This window comes from Photinus pyralis, unplaced genomic scaffold, assembly GCF_008802855.1.
Source record: "Photinus pyralis isolate 1611_PpyrPB1 unplaced genomic scaffold, Ppyr1.3 Ppyr1.4_LG5, whole genome shotgun sequence".
Classification (NCBI taxonomy): domain Eukaryota; kingdom Metazoa; phylum Arthropoda; class Insecta; order Coleoptera; family Lampyridae; genus Photinus; species Photinus pyralis.
In genome coordinates this window covers 38191722-38209883 of record NW_022170596.1, presented here as the reverse complement: position 1 = coordinate 38209883, position 18162 = coordinate 38191722, and the positions used below count along the sequence as shown (strand labels likewise).

Here is an 18162-nt window from a genome sequence, read left to right as displayed (position 1 = left end):
ACTAAAGACGAGATCACGGACGGCCTAAATGGACACCCGTAAGTCACAGAGGATCCGTTTACCTAACTAAGCAAACACGGCTCATTTGTGACCCCATCAATTAAGATAAGATCAAGGACGGCTCAAATGAATCCCCGTACGTTAAGGAAGGATCATTTGAGACCCCAATGGGTTGTAACTAGGTCATCGAGGATTCTCTGAGACCCCACTCGCATTTTAAAAGTAGGTCAGAGGATTCATTGAGTCCCCATAGGATTCTGATCAGGATCTGCGCATCCCCATCCATATAGAGCCCATATGCGCGGAACCCAAGGTCAAAGAGGATCTGCACACCCCCATTCTTTCCCTACTAAATTATTTTAAAATTCGATGGAAAATCATATTTGATGCACATTTTTTATATGTGTAAGATAAATTTAATAATGTATGTTACTACATAAATATATATATAGTTTTATATAGTCAATTTTACAATTTTCCAGCACGTACTTGGGCACCCAGTCACAAATCTTTTTCGCCTTCGTTCTCTTCGTCAGACTCTTTAGTTTGTAATGGGTTTCTGCATTTATCAATACATTTGCAATAAGAACAATAAGAAGAATTATTTGATAAACAGCTATATGTTTTTTGGAGCAGTTTTTGCATTTGCAGGGCTGAACTGCTTCGAGATTTGCATAACATCAATGCTGACGAGCATTGCATGAGTACCATTTTTACCCTTTACGTTCATAAATTGTTCGGAATACGCCAGGTGTAGATACATCAAAAATTGATGAATCATTATTCATCACTCTGAAGATTACCAAAATTACTTCCCGATGGATATGCAGACATTTAATGTTGGAACTAATTCGAGGGAACATTACCAAAACTGATGCCATTATGTGAGAAGTAATTTCTGCGGAATAACGTTTGACTCTATTACTTAAACATATTTAATGATCGGTCAATCTTTTGAAGATTTAAATTTAATTCTTACATTATGCCAATTAAAATATGATTACAATACTTATGTACTTTTATAATTACTCTTACAACATATAAAATTGTCTTACAGATACAAGAAATATGTGGCAAATATGATTTTAAGTGGATTTGGATATATTCCGAAATAATTTATTTCTAACGAAACGGTTAGAAGTACAACTTTTATCCTTAGGACATTTTTTGTAGGCAATATTATAATAACAACAATAACTGTCTTTGAGTTAGAAGCGATCAAGTGAATCGCCACGCGCGCGACTTTGCCCCCTCCCCCTCATGTTATGCCCATCGCGGAAATGCGACGACATCGATATTTTTCATCTACTATATGACCCCAACAATAATCAAAAGTCAAACTGCGTTAGACTTCCAGTGCATGCTCAGTACCCATATTAGCGCCTGGACTAAAACGTTATAACGGTGTATCTTAATACTTCATTGGCTATATACCTACAAAGCTACCAGTTCGGAAGTTCCTGCATCGAAGTTCAACTTGGTGTAACGAAGAAGTACTTCAATCCTGACGGACTTCACCTACCATTCAACATCAGAACAAGTTGCAGTCTTCATCCACTGAACAACCCGTTAGGCATCGAGCAATGCTTTTAACATTATAGTCCAAGAGCTAGTGAACCCTCCGACTAACGGTCTTCCTGTAAGGCTAGAAATTTGTGTAGTGATGAGTTATAGTACACGAAGGCCAACAACAATGACCTGGCAGGCATCAGCCCTGCACGCCATCAGCCCTTTTATTTTTTAAATGTAAAATAAATAAGACAAAAAAACTTACTTCTGTAAGCTTCAAATTTTATATTATTTAGTTTATTTATTGATAATTATGGAAAAAAATTGACAGGCGATTTAAGCAAGCAAAAGTATCTACCAGGTAAATCGAAAGGTTTATAGTTTAGGGGATAAAATAAACTTTCTCCTGTAAAGTTGAAATTTAAGTATGTATTTGAGTAAGCCATTGAAAAGAAATGTGTATACTGACAGGCGGTTTTGAACAGCGTAAGACCTTGACAGGCGAGGGGAAAGATTAGCGTGCGAGTAAGAGGCGTAACGTGAATACATATAGTGTGATAACATTAAATAAACTTAAAAATTATAGATGCAATATTTTTTATTAATTGTTGTGTAATCTACATTATTTTTTACATTAATTATCATCATCATCCCACACTTCTTCACCACTACTTCTTTCATCATAATCCGACTCTTCGATATCGTTTTCCTCCTCTAAAAAGAAAAAAAATATTTTAATTAATTAATAATGTCATTGAGAATTGAATATTGCGCTCAATTACGTAGGACTGTATATTGAATCTTATTAAATCAAATAATTGTGTCACCTGAAATGTAATCTTCAGTTTCATTTGACTGGGCTTCGGCAGTATCAGTATTAGTAGAGTCTTGTAAAAGTATGTCGTATATAGAAGCAGGAACCGTATCTCCCTCAAACCAATTGAAATCGTAGTGATCATCGATTAAGTTCCAACCATTATTTTCAGGGGTAAGAAATGTTGGTTCCTTTAAATGACTATTCCGCCAGATATTTGCAATATATGCAGCTCTTAATAATTGTTGTTGCAGTTCGCGTTGGCACGGAGGTAGATTTGATGAATCATAACTTATAATTTTTTTCATAAATATGTTGTCGTTTTTCGTCTCATAAGTGGCAAGAAACTTCTCATAACGTGCGTCATTCAATCTTTGACATTTTGATCCGTACATTTGGCACACAAATTTCTCAAGTATTGAAAAAATCTCTTCTTTCTTCTCTACTATTTCTGCACTTCCTAACTCTGCAAATGCCTTTTGGTACTGATGAGATTTTTCTAATATTTTAAAAGGTATTTTTTTTCCTCTTCCTAAAAACGATGGGTTAAAATCACAACCGGTTAATGCATGAAATCCTGGTAATCTTTGGCATATCGAGGGTCCTAATTTTTCATACAGTTCAGAAATATTTATTCATTTTTTGAAATTGTTGGTGCCATATTCTATGTAGATTTTTAAATTTTTATTGCGGAGATGGTCCACGTTGCCGAGCATTAATATTAAAATGTCTGTGTCGCACGTTTTTATTAACACGTCGGATACATCTTCATCCATTTGGCATATGTGGTATATTATTTTTGTATCAGCTTCCTCATGATGTTGGCATGATAAGTTATCATTGACATTGATGATAACAGAGTTGTTGTGAACACTATAAGTATGGCATTCTTTGTGTAATTTAAATTTATTATGGTATTCCCGATGAATGCTGTCATTTCATTAGAGCTCCAGTGTGTAATTAAAAAATCCACAAAAGCTTCTTTGAATTGGATGTTGTGAAGTTCTTTAATGAAATCAACAGGTCTAACTTGTTCTGGACCAGTAATTAAATAATTTTTATTCCGCACTTCATGGCGTTGGGCTCGTTCATAATCTTTAATGGACGGCGAAAAGTATTGGTCGAAAATAATATCAACTCGTGAAGCATGTGTAGCTGTTAATATCGACATAATTTTTTTTGAAATACCACCGAACGTTTTGGGAATATTTTTAAATGTATGCAGCAAAAAGAATCCATCGAAAATAACATCAAAACGTGCTGGTACTTCGTCACTGCTAACATTTGCCTTCAAAACATCAACCATTACTGATTTTTGAGTTTTATGTATTGTTCCATCTTCATGACACAGTGACATTGGAACAACTGTAATGGGGTATGATAATGTTTTTTCTAAATCGATCTCACATTTCATTGACAGTGCTAACAGACGGCCAAATAAATCACGTTGGACGCGGATTTCATGAACTTTACCGCCTGCTTTGATTTTCTTCTTCTTTTTTTCAGAGGCAAAATTCATAATTTTCACCTGTTTAATTGCGTCTTCAAATCTTTTTCCATTCAGTGAACATTCGGTAATAAATTTTTCTTTCAAATTTTCGCCTGATTCTATAAAATTTAACAAGTAATCTTGTACTGCGATCGAAGCTACTGTGCCATTGCCAATATTATACAAACATTCTTTGTCTAGATTCAAATTAAATGGATTCGAAAATCTTTCGAAAGTATTTATGAACTTCCACAATTGTGCAGAATCTCTTTTTATTGCATATTCTTCTAGGCCCGCTGATACATCATTTTTCCTTCGTAAACCTGTAATGTCCATTGTGTGGGATATAATTGTTGTTCTTATACTGTGACTTCTAGCCCATCTCTGACGAGCAGAAATTGAATTTGTAAACTGAATCACACCGGTTAATCTTCTGCCTGCGTCCGCATTAATGGTTTGTTCAAGGACTAAATGTACTGGCTGTCTAGAGAAAGATTTATCAGTTCGTTTGATTCCGAGGTATCCTTCTTTCATGAATTTTTCAATTGACGGGTGTAAGTCCCACTTTCAACATGGTATCGTGATATTTTACTAACCATCGCGAATAATTGGGTTGATTTGTAACAAAAAATACACTTGCTATTTTTGACAAAATATATTTGTACAAAGAAAAGTTTCCAGTCCTTATGCTTTGACTCAGTAACTGATAGTAATGAACAAGATCCATATAAGTAACATAAAATTGAGGAGTTTTCCCCAAAGTTCCTTTTCTACATTCTTCTTTGAAAAGTTGGTATCGAGTCATCAATGTTGATATTGCTTCATTTTCTATTATATTTACAAACGATTCATTACCATCGATGAATGTAGAGAGGTTATTGTGAACATTTTCATCCAGAACTATATTTTCTTTTTCAAGAAAAGATTGAAAACATAATATTTCTAGTCCTAGTGCCATTAAGGGATGCAGTCGCTTACATCGATTGAAATGTTTTGCTTTCAAAAATCCATCTACTGAACCATTTGCGATAATCTCACTTTCAACAGCTATATTCATTATTCCACAGTCGTCAATAAATTTTCCAATTGCTTTAAATAATGCTAACATGATATGGAACGGTCCTAAATGGATGAATAAATATTATCATACGTTGGTTTTTCTGTAGCCTGCACCTGCATAGCAATTCTTGCAATAGCTAGGTCATATGTAACATTTATGCAAGGTTGTCCAATTTCTGCAGCGATATTTTGACTTCGTTTCATATTTTCTATGACAACTGGTACACTTGTCGGTGATTCATTAATTGGTGTTAGATAACAAATTATTTCTTTTTTATTATGGGAATCTTCGTTTAAGTTATGATGAAACCCTGAATTTTCAGAGCATGACAAAGCATCCACAAAAAATTTTGCTGATAAATTATTTTGAGCGAAGCTGGTACTGGTTCATTCCTTAAATCGTCGGATAGAGACAATAATTCATCATTCATTCTTGGTTTTTTTGAATATGGTACTAGCTCTGGGATTATGGCTTCTAAACTTCTCTTTCTTTTATAACTTGCATGATAATGAACACTTGAAGCAGCCAGCTCGTCTGTGGATTCACCATCTTCCGAACGAATTTGAAGTTGATCAGAAGTTCCCTCTGTTGCTTCCTCATTTTCCAAAACGTTTGGAAAATGATCCCTACGGTATCGTGTAAGGTATCTTTACCAGTAGCAGTATCAACATATCTATCGAAGTTATCAAATGCTATTCCTGTGAATAAATCTCGTCCTTTACAAATTTCGTTCGGACAAACTTCTGATCGATTCACCATCGTTGTTGTTGCTGCGGTTTCTAATTTCTTCGATGACGTGATAACTGCAACAATGACCAAATTTATTAATAATCTCCACTATTTTTCTGCTGCTCGTTAAACTTTTCAATGTCATGCCCAGAGTGATGTGCTTTTTGGTTTTAATAAACCCATTAGTGACATTATAAATCAGATCTTCTGCCATAGAATTTATTTTCCTCTTAAAACTGTCACTAATTCGACGACGACGTTTATGCCCACCCAAGGGAAAACCATAAAAATCGAGTAAATTTTGAGGTATTTCACATTCACCATTTAATAAGTCAGCAGTTGTTATGTCTTTTGGTAATGGTTTTTTCTTTATGTCTAAAATATTTCTGCGTAAAATTGATGCTGCTTTTTGTAATATCTCCACATTTTCTGATAGTTTCAATAGTTGTGTATCAAAAACAGAATTTTTTGATTTCACATACTTTTTTCTGTCGATTTTAACAATTTCAAGTCTGCATCAATTTAGTTCCAAAATGCTGGACACTAAAATCGAATCTACAGTTTCATCATTTTCTTTCAGTATTGTCTGTAATAACTCGGAGTAATATTTACATAAATAGGTAAATGAAAATGATTTTTTATTTTTTATTACTTCTTCATTGATGAAATTTTTTATTTCATGAAACGCCAGTTTGTGAAAATCTTTTAAAGTCTTGTTTTGTGGTGATTTTGTCTTCACTTTTTCTTGCAATGTATAAATGGCAACCGTTCGGCAACTATTATGATACAAAATCAATGGGGTAGAGACTTTAGAAAGTTTTTCATAATATTCATTATCTTCGCCAAATTTCTTCAGAATTTGCATTAAACCTTCTTTTTCTGAAGAGTGAAGAGGTTGAAATCTCCCTTTTACTCGTTTATATTTACTATCACAAAAAACACATGATTTATCATCATCGTTACTTTTAGTAACGGATACTTCACCAGATGTTGATTCTCCGCTTTCTTCAGTAACTATTGGAGGGGCGATTGCAATTGTATCAATGTTTTTCGCCGTTTCTGAAAAAAAAATTATGAAAATATTCATTTTTAAGAAATAAAATAAAATTTCACTCATATAAATAACTTCCACCCGTTACTGCTTGTTAATAATAGTAATGAATTAATTATTGAAAAATAATATTAAAATATATATATTGTTGCTGATGCTGGCAAATTTGAAGAAGATGGTAATTCACTCGTGCGATATTTTTTCATCACGGCAAGAAAGTTTTTGTAACATTTAACATGGTAACCAGTATCTGCATTAACTTCCTCTGGCAAAGAATTGAATTTTAAATTATTGTCTTTTCTTATTTTTAATATTGATTTGCTTTTCTCTAATGTAGTTGATGTGAACTGTACAGTTTTTTCACCACTTTCTTGGTTACAAATTACACAAACCACGTGTTTAGATTCCATCCTGCACACTATTAACTGAATTGTTAATATAAAAATAACTACACAATAAATAATAATATATAACTGGAATCTCAAACTCCCAAATTAACTAAAAATATAAAGCGTAGTAATTCGTAGCACTGCAATATAGGTAATGCGTCTGCACACATAAAATTGTTGCCACGCCACAACTGACTTAAAAATTTTTGACCGAAAGCAGGTATAGAAAAGTAGGTAAAGAAAACGACCCTTCTCATTAGACAAACGGTCTCACTCGCACTATATGCATTCACGTGTACGCCTCTTGCTCGCACGCTCTTAGCATCTTTCCCCTCGCCTGTCAAGGTCTTATGCTGTTCAAAACCGCCTGTCAGTATACACATTTCTTTTCTATGGCTTACTCAAATACTTACTTAAATTTCAACTTTACAGGAGAAAGTTTATTTTATCCCCTAAATTATGCACCTTTCGATTTACCTGGTAGATACTTTTGCTTTCTTAAATCGCCTGTCAATTTTTTTCCATAATTATCAATAAATAAACTAAATAATATAAAATTTGAAGCTTACAGAAGTAAGTTTTTTTGTCTTATTTATTTTACATTTAAAAAATAAAAGGGCTGATGGCGTGCAGGGCTGATGCCTGCCAGGTCATTGTTGTTGGCCTTCGTGTACTATAACTCATCACTCCACAAATTTCTAGCCTTACAGGAAGACCGTTAGTCGGAGGGTTCACTAGCTCTCCTACTATTAGTACTGTAAGTTTCCTATTTTTTTCATTTTCCTATTTTTATACGTGCATTGATTTTTTGAATGACTCGAGATAGATCTCGATCCCCTCTTAAACAAAATTGCAATAAGCCTAACAAAATGAATTATACAGAACTAAATATTGCCAAAGAAATTGTTCCTCAATATGAAGGAGGTAGTAAAAATCTATCATACTACCTACAACAAGCAGAGAAATTTTTTAATCTATACAAAAACGCGGAACCAGGCCAAGAAAATTCCACAATTAATAAACTTTTATTTGAAATTGTTTGCTCAAGATTAGTAGGTGCTGCTAGGGACGCATTTATTATCTCTAATTGCATTACATGGGCACAAGTTAAGTCAACATTAGTTAATCGCTTTGGCGATAGTCGTAATGAAACTTTATTAGAAAACGATTTAATAACCTGTTATCAGTACTCAAATGAATCATATCAGGATTATTTTGAACGTATAAGAATCAAACTGCAACACCTATTAGAGCACATTGGAATTAATGAAAGTAATTCTGAATTAAAAAAATATAAGACCACCACATTCAATAAAAAAGCATTAGATACCTATACAGCAGGTTTACTGGAACCTCACCGATCGTTCATTATGTATCAAAATGTTTCTTCTTTGGAAGAATGCATAATTAAACTTAAAGATCATGACAATCATCAAAAACAAACTCGGTTCATGAATTTTATGAGAAACAAATCACCAAACAAACAACATTACAAATCAACAAACCAACAAAAACCCCAACAATTCAAAAACCACCAACAATTTCAAAATAATTCCTCCAATTTTTCCAACTTTACTCCTTTTTATACACCTAGATATCTTAACCCCAATCCTCTAAATAACAATCAACCCAAAACAAACGTTTTTCCCCGTGGACCAATCAACATTCAAAGTAGACCAGTTTCTACAAAATTTCCAACTAGGGTAGAGGTGCCAGTTGTGGCCAATGCACCAATTCTGGCCATTTAGCTTAGTTTTTTACCGATATTAACATTATCAGCTTCGGTACGGGAAAAATAACGTGTCAAGTAGACTTCTTGTAGTTTTTGATATTTAGTTCACAATCTTCACCACAGATGGCGCGTAAGAGCATAATATAGAAACCCATCAAAGTTTATCAGTGTACAGTTGTGCTTCTTTATTAAGACAATCGTTAAGCGAACTCGGTAAGTGTTAGTAATTTTACGTCATACATCTTACCGGTATGTACATAACGATAATTAAAATGTATTCTCATCTAATCAATAATCATGTTTATTATCAAAAATTGGAGGTTATTTAACGGATTTTTTTAAATATTAGGTGGCCAAAACTAGTACACTTAACTGGCGAAAATACAGTTATGGCCATAGGAATGGCCAAAAGTGGTATAATACAATTCTAGTTTTGACCAGTCTCTTTTTGATCAGAATATGTACCTATCTAGATACATACCTGTAAGAGGTATCCTTATTTTTAAGGGAAAACCATTGTGGTGTAGGCGTTTTACAAAAACACATTGGTAGCGTATTTCGCGCTGTTACTCAGATTTTATTCGCAGAGATTATTCCATAGACTTGCGACATGAGATAAGTAATAATCAAGGGTAATATAACAAGACCTTGATAAATAGTCAACTATTTTGATTGCATCTAAATTTCGATTGTATATTTTATAATAATTTAACGAGACATATTAATTTTGGCGTTAATAATCTGATGAAAGCCCGAGAGTTAATAAGTTAAGTGCTGTCAGATGCACAAGCTGTCATGCTGATAGTCGGCTATCGTGCACCATGCAAAATAGTCGGTAATGGAGGGATTGGTTTCGTCAAACAGGAATCAAAAGTGTGATTGGTTGATAATTGACATTTAATAGACGAAGGAAATAATCAATTAATAATAAATCAATGGTTTATCCTGCGTAATTTAATTGGAATCGTGAATAGACTATAGGTACTTATACTTATACTTATGTCTAACTCTAAACGAACCTATGATGAAGAAAACCTTAAAAAGGCCTTAGATGCAATTCGAAATGGTACGCCTGTCTTAACAGCAAGCAAATCTTATAATATTCCACGGACCACATTACGTCATAAAATTGCTGGAGATTCACCGGAAACAATAGCTAGAAGAGGTCCCGATTGCGTTCTAGGAAATCAAATCGAGGACGAAGTCGTCACGTGGTTGAAGCAAAGTGCGCAAATGGGATTTCCAATTAACAAAGAAGGTCTTTTATTTTCAATTAAGAGAATTGTTAGCGAAAAAGGGGAGAAAACGCCATTTAAAGATGGAATTCCGGGTCGAAAATGGTTTACAAGTTTCATGAACAGACATCCTGAACTGTCGTATAAGCAATCTGAATATTTAAATAAGGCAAGGTCACTGATAACAGAAGCGAAAATAAGAAAATGGTTTGCTGATACCTTGGATTTGCTGGGGAATGATGCAGATGTATTGAAGGATCCAGCGCCAGAGTGTGGAACATGGACGAAACTGCATTCTTTTTAAGTCCATCAGTTTACATAAAGTCTGCACCGAAGGGATGGGGTATAGGCAAATCAAAGAATGGATGGATGACAGCCGAGACATTTTTGCAGTACTTTCAAAACGTCTTTCATCCATATCTTATTAAGATAAAGGTTAAATTTCCCGTTGTTGTGTTTTTGGACGGCCATACGTCACATCTTAGTCTGGACTTAAGCCGCTACTGCCGCGAAAACAAAATTATAATCGTTTGCCTATACCCTAACACTACACATATTCTCATCAAATGGAAGAAAGAAGTTACTATGTGGAGGATCAACAATGACGGACAGGAAAGTAGAAGAAGAAAGACGTGCCCAGGTTATTAAACAAAATTTTAACTGAAAATTCCTTCACTACCACCATCCGGAATGGCTTCAGAACATGTGGACTTTATCCATTTAGTGCGGATAGCGTTGACTACAGCAAATGTACAATACAAAATATAAATCCACCTGAAGAAATATGTGATTTGCCTAAAACGGCTACAATAAAAGAACACCTAACTTACTTGGAGTTTGATTCCAATCTTTTACGTAATTTCAAAGAATGCAGAGGAAGAAACGATGTACCAACGGATGATCGTGCTTTATTTCTATTTAATATTTGGTCAAGTATTCAAACAGAGATCGAAACATAAGTTGCGACGTCTAGTACTACGTCAACAATCGAATTGTACGAACAAGATTCAACTGGCAATGTGCTTGAGTTCGACTTCCCTGAATACTTGGAATTTATGAATGAGCAAGAGACTGCAATAAACACACTCAACGACGAGAGTATAGCAACCGGATTTGCCAATATATTTGAAGAAAAACACCTTGAAGAATTAAGCTTAAGCTTTGAATATAAAATTAGGAAGAAGTCTAAGCCTGTACTTTCGCGTGGGTCTCTAAAAGTACCTTGAGCGATAGATGGAGCCACGAAATGAACGTGAAAAGTACCTTTGGATTTATATGCGCGCTTTCCGAAGGCAGTCACTACTCTTCATTCTTACAGAGCGTTTTATGTGTAGGACAAAGATAGCCTGAACGCTCCCACTTGCACTCGTTGATTTGTTACCGTACTCTTATGTTGATAATAGGCGCGCGTACATAATTGAAAACGCTGCAAATACCAATTGATACACAGAAAATTTCATAGAACAAAAATTGTAGACAATTAAATTTACTATAAAAAAGTCCGCGACGGCATATATCTATCTTTAATCGTTTAGCCTTACCAACCATTTAAAGTTGTATCTAGTGTCCTCGTTGGTTTCAATAATATCTTTGAACGCTTATCATATATTAATGGTTAAAGATACATATATGCTGTCGCGGACTTTTTTGTAGGAAATTAAATTCTCTACAATTTATGTTTTATGAGTTTTTCTGTACGAAGTTTCGTTTTCACAGCGTTTTAAAGTAAATGTTTCGTTTTGTGACTGAATCTAAAATTCAAAGGTTGTATGCAATTTTATTGTACGTGATAGGGTTTTGTGTGCTATTTAAGTTTTATAAGAAGTGTCCTGTGCCTAAACCCCCTAGTTTTTAGGTTATTCAATATTTTTCACAAAACAATAATGAATTACATGTTTATAAACAGGATCGAGTAAGCAGTGATAATAGAAACCAAAAGAATTCCAGTAAGCAAGTGTCACAAGTAAATTATCTGCTGCAATTAATGTGCTCCCTATTTCGTAGCAAAATAAGATTAATTAAAAAGGCGAATTTCGAACTAGTCTTTTTAAAAAATCTTATTTTACTAGGAAATAATGAGTACCTACACTTGCAGCAAACAATTAATTTATGGCACTTATTGTTTACTATTTGGCATTCTTTGGTTTTTTATTATCACGGTTTACTCCTGTTTATAAACATGTAATTCATTAATGTGTAACTGTTTAGTGAAAAATATTGAATAACTTAAAAACTACGGGGTTCAGGCACAGGATATCCCTTCTAAGAATTGAAGAGCGCACAACAGACCATCGAATAGAGAAACAAAATAGTGGTAGTTCCATTTGAATAAAAATAGTTATAGCACTGAAATCTAGAAATTTTACAATTTTTTATTGAGATTAAAATTATTGATTTCTATTTCTTAATTTTAAAATCAAGGTCGCTACGATTTATCAAAGTGGGGCTGGTTAATAGAGAATTATTCGAAAAAAAATTAATAATTTGGCCTGCAGAGGTTAAAAAATGACATCGAATTAGCTAAAAATAAACATGCTGTTCCATTTAAAAAAATCAGCTGTGTATTGACACCGTAAAAATGAGACACTCTGTACATTCAAAAATAATTTCTGTATATGCATAACATTCTATAGTTGACATTTGCACAAATGATTTTTTGCTATTTTTTTACCATTTATGAACTAGGAAAGACCGACGCAGTGTTATAGGACCCTGTATAGTTGATGTAAAACGTAAAAAAACGAAGAGAAAAGGGGAAAATTTCGTCTTTTTTGCATTTGACTTCAATTATCTGGTTATCTATTGCTCTGAGAGAAAATGAAGAGAAATGAACTTGATTAGAATCGAATTTTCTATAAGATACAGTTGGTATGGAACATTCATTTTCAAAAGTTATTGTTTTTTTATGGAAAGATATAAAAAAAAGTAATCCCGAAAATTAACAATCTGTTACTAAGCAAAATTCATCTTATCTTTTATATTATCCGTAGCTTGATAACGGAAAATGTACCTAAATTAAAAAAAATACGTCGAAATCCGTCCGTCAATTTGCAGAAATCATCGAGACAACTTTTGGAAAAGGTTGCTTTGGGGTTCCACCATCTGTACAAAAATTTAGAACGCTATGAGAGTTATCCAATTTGTTTGTTTATTTAATCAATGGCTATGATACCTACGGTGATCGGGTTTGTCGTATTGTTTTGTTATCAAAAGAAGGGACCAAATACGGATTTTCAAAAAGATTGGATGAATTTTACTCAGTAATAACAGATTGTTAATTTTCGGAAATGCGTTTTTTTATATTTCTCCATAAAAAACAATAACAATTAAGAATGAACGTTCCATACTAAATGTATGGTCTACACAGACAATTCGATTCTAAACAAATTCACTTGAATACCTCACCGGAAAAAAAATGGAAAAGTTCATAAAAAATATCACTTCTCTTCATTTTTTCACTCGAGGCGATAGTTAACGAGATAATTGCAGTCAAATGCGAAAAAAAAACATTTTCCCATTTTTTTCTTCATTTTTTCTGTATAACAATATATTTCGAGAGTTTCCGGCCAGGGGATTATGATTTTCAGATTCAGGGGATTTTTTTACATAGAGTACATTTGGTTTTGTTGAGTGAAATGACATCCAGCCCAAACCGTACTTTTGATGAATTATAGGGCTTTGCTTCGCGCCCTTCTGATCGTGTATTATTAGTATGGCTAAAAATAACTGTAAAAAATATAGTAAAGAGCTCTTAGGTATGGCTATAGTATGTGCAAAACCAAATTGAACCTGGTGTTAGATTTGCTTTTATTCCAAGTGCATATGTATAAAATTTCAAAAATGCGTTCTATAATAGTGTGCGTTTATGGTAGAACACCATAGATATTTTTTATATGTCCCTAAGACAGTTTGAAAGATCGTGTGACAATATCCAAGGACTGTAAAAAATTTTTCACAGCATTTTTTTCTTTTGTTTTTTTTATTTTTCTTAACTTAACATATATTTTTTATATTCTTTATGTTTTCGAATAGTTTTTTTATTAACAATACATGAACATTGTTATTGGGGTAACCTGTTATGTTCATAAATAAATAAATAAATAAATAAGTTGGCACTGCGCATGTGCAAAACCAAATTTTGAAAATGGCGTTACATTTGCTTTTATTCCAAGTGCATATGTATCAAATGTCATTTAAATACATTTATAAATTAAAAAAAGTTTGCAATTCGGTTCATATATGGCCGAGATACCAAAAGAGCACTATGCATTTTGAATCGATTAGGCTCAACTTTTGCCATTGCTTATGCATTGCTAAAGCTATGCCCATATTGAATTTCATGCAATTCAGTTCATAACTCACGGAGATGTCAAAAGGGCCTTGCTTATTAAACTCGCAAGGAGCTCGATAATATGTGAATTGCACTAATAATAAAAATAAAAATAAGAACATCATTTTTTTCATTTCCCATTTTCGCATATTTCCCTTGCGCTTTGAGCAGAATGTCAAAAAAATAACGACAGTTTCAATTTTCCCAACGCTTCGATCATCCCAACCGGAACCCCCAAAAGCACCTGAAATTATAGCAACATGTAGGTCAAGGGTTCGAGTCGTACCTACGCCAGATTCTTTTTTAACTAAAAAGTTTATTAAAAGTTCAAAATTACGATGTGCGTACATTTTTTTTTCTATTTCGATGTGGAAACAATACCGAAACCGTACTTGATTGGCCCAGTTTGCGTGCGTTTCTAGACAGAAATGATGCCGAAAGAAATAGAAACGCATTATTTTTTTTATTTTGTTGGATTGGTACCCCTTGCTTTTTTGCTGTCAACGGTATCCGTCAAATCAAAACTAAACATAACCTGTAAAGTGTAAATAACGTACGAGGAACTTGACCGATTGTATTAATTCCGATTAATTTTGAATATATACTCCAAAGGGTAGAACTTTTTTTTATTTTTACTTAGCGTAGTAAAATATGCCAGCAGTACATTCTTGCTTACTTTTTGAACTCCCCTTCTCGGTGAGCCAGTTTTCAAAAATTTTGTACTCCTCGTACTTTACTTTCGATTTTACAGGCAGTAAATTTAACGTCGCTTCATTGGCAATCTCTTGGATCTCCGATGGGGTACAAGAGACGTGTTTGTCATCCGTATTCATCGTAACTGCCGCAAAATGGAATTATGACCAAATACCTAATTAAAAGTTTGAAGTTTGAAAATACAGGAATCGGGTTAGCCAACGTGAAAATAAATGAATTGTGTCTATTACCAACATACACTGAATGATAGTTTAAAATTACCTAACAACGCCTAAAGGCAATATTTATAATTTGTATAATTTATTATTTAAAATAAAGTCGAAATAGAAAAAATAGTATAAAGCACACGTGTCATTTGTCTACTTGTCGCACTCGGCTTTTGCCGCATTCGCCGCTACGCGGCTTATGCGGCAAACTACCTCGTGCGACAATCTTCGTCAAATGACACTTGTACTTTAATATACTATTACAAACGCTGAGAAAACAAAAAGAGATACAAAAAAAGTTATAAAAGATAAATTGTAGAGAATTTAATTTCCTACAAAAAAGTCCGCGATGGCATATATGTATCTTCAACCCTTAATATATGATAAGCAATCAAAGATACTATGAATGCCAACGCAATCAAGATGCGCAACTTTAAATGGTTGATATGGCTAAACGATTAAAGATAGATATATGCCGTCGCGGACTTTTTTGTAGTACATTTAATTGTCTCTAATTTTTGTTCTATAAAATTTTTTGTATCCCAATTGGTATCGGCAGCGTTTTCATTTAAAGTGCGCGCGACTATTATACGTACCAACAAAAGATTACAGTATTGAAATCTTCAGTGCAAACGCAATTCGGAGCATAAATTCGCTCTAAAACCGATTTATATTATTATAAAAGTGGGAGAGGTACACCTTACCTCTCCCCCGATTATCACGGAACCACAAGTTCCCATTAGGCTAGACTTCTTCCTAATTTTATATTCAAAGGCTTAAGTAAGAACGAAAAGAGGGAATTAGAGGAAAAAACCAATGAAACAGAGAAACAAAGCAGTGTCCATGTCGAAGTACATATATTAGAAGAAAATACCATGGCGTTAAAAAGCAAGTATAGGAAGGAAGGTTCAAGTGAAAGGATTAATGAACAAGAGTCGACAAAAATAGAAAATGACTCTCATCACAAACCTGACAGGTGCCATTTAGATTCAAGCTTAAATTTAATCGATAATGAGAAGCAGAAGAAGAACGATGAAACAACTGAGGAAAAAAAGTATCAAGTAACACTACAAGCGAAGATGCTCAAAACAAGAAAATAAACATCCTTAGTGATATACTCATTCTGCCAAACACCCCTACAAATAGTGGTAAGTTTAAAACCAAAGAGCCAATGATAAGTGTATTAACTTCAGATAAATGGCTTGAGCGTGAAGAAAAAAAGGAGAAGGAAAAATTAGAAAAAGAGGAACAGAAAGAAGCACGGAAAAGGAAGAGGGAGGAAAAGGTACACAAGACAAGACAAATGCCACAAAAAAAATGATAGAAAAGGAAAAAGAAAATAGGACAATCCAAAAAGCAGATATTAAAAACCTAGATCAGGGTACGTTTGTAATAGTCGAATACAATGAATATTTTTATCCAGGAAAGGTAGTAAGAAGGGAAAAAGACCAATACCTTGTTTCTGCAATGTCTCCGAGCGGAGTGGGCTGGGAATGGCCAGAGAAGGATGACTTATTACTTTATGATATTGATGCAGTTAAAGAAGTTATTAATGCAGCAATAAAAAAAATAATCGTATTTATTCTGTGCCAGAAATTATAAAGTACTACACATAAGTTCCTTTTTTAGTTTTTATGTTAATGTTATGTTAAAAGAGAAAGTACGTATAAGTTGGTTTATGCATAATATATAATACACTTTACAAAAATTTCGTTTTTCCACTTCCTAACCAGGTAATTACCTATAGGTACTGGCCAAACAAAACAAATAGTGCTATAAGTAGGTATGGGGCCAAAACTGGTGATTTCGTGGCCATAACTGGTAGATGTTGAAAGTTTACGCTTTTTTTAATTTGTGTAATAAACTATAGCGTGCTATCTATCTCTATCCTATGTAATTCAATTTGGAAAACATGAAACAAGTATATGAAATAGTTGTTGTGTATTCAATTTTACTTGACAAACGCGTAAAAAATATTAAAGTTAGCTCTTGCCTTAAAGTGGCCACATCTGGCACCTCTACCCTAATTCACAGGTATTCGGTAAACCGTCCCAACCGAAACCAACACTTCTAAGAATTTTACATCTGAAGAACTTTTCAATGTAGAGGAAAACTGCACTCCCCCTGAACCCGATCAAACTTATTATTTTGAAGAAAATTTGTTAGACGATAATTTTAATAATCACCATCATGAATCGACTGAAAATTACGAAATAGAGGAGTCACCTGAAAATTTTCGTATACAAGCTGGCGACATATTTCACTAAGCGTCTCTTATATGGCTCAAAATTCGCTGAGCGATAGGTATGGGGTTCGTCTCAAGTAACCCGTGAGTCTGCCAGCCCAAAGCCGTTGTGTTCAAGCACCTGGCTCAGGTGAAAATCGCGATTTTTCAAGTCATCGTTATATGGTCTGTTCCAACTCAGATTTGCTCGACTGTTCTATTAAATTGTTGCTTTAAACAGGCAAACACGTAGGTTGTTGTTAACATGGTGGCAGAATTAATAATAATGATTTTTTTAATAAATATTTTCAAGTCATAGTTTTACGTCTCCCAATTTTGTTTTCATAAAGTACAATGTCGCCCTACAACACATGTAAAAGGGCAGATTGAAATTCCGTTGCAAACACCTCGAAAATAATTAATAAAGTTCCGTAAAATTGTACCAAAGTTGGGCCAGCGCGGGCGGTGGCGGGATGGGGGTTCCACGAAACGACGAGACTGGCCGAGTGGAGGAGATCCAGCTGTGCGGCAACAGTCTACCGTGGGTTTGTAGTAGCCAAAGCTCGGACGTTTCCGTCTCGGCTCGTTCGTGTGTGTAAGACTTTGGTACAATTTTACGGAACTTTATTAATTATTTTCGAGGTGTTTGCAACGGAATTTCAATCTGCCCTTTTACATGT

General features: G+C 34.0%; 1 protein-coding gene across 1 annotated transcript; it reads right to left on the bottom strand.

The window, feature by feature from the left end:
* Positions 1 to 2118: 2118 nt before the first annotated feature.
* LOC116171835 lies at positions 2119 to 3385 on the bottom strand. Its single transcript, XM_031488840.1, has 2 exons — positions 2337 to 3385; positions 2119 to 2223 (listed from the first exon to the last, which is right to left on the bottom strand). Exons 1-2 carry the CDS (start codon positions 2716 to 2718, stop codon positions 2144 to 2146), a joined length of 462 nt encoding a protein of 153 aa, XP_031344700.1. The 5' UTR covers positions 2719 to 3385; the 3' UTR covers positions 2119 to 2143.
* Between the last annotated feature and the right edge of the window lie 14777 nt (positions 3386 to 18162).

Excerpts from the sequence above, each read along its gene's own strand:
- LOC116171835 (XM_031488840.1), bottom strand. The coding sequence starts at position 2,718 with ATGTACGGATCAAAATGTCAAAGATTGAATGACGCACGTTATGAGAAG. Across the intron at positions 2,224-2,336 it reads AACTGAAGATTACATTTCAG|AGGAGGAAAACGATATCGAA; the intron begins GTGACACAATTA and ends TTTTCTTTTTAG.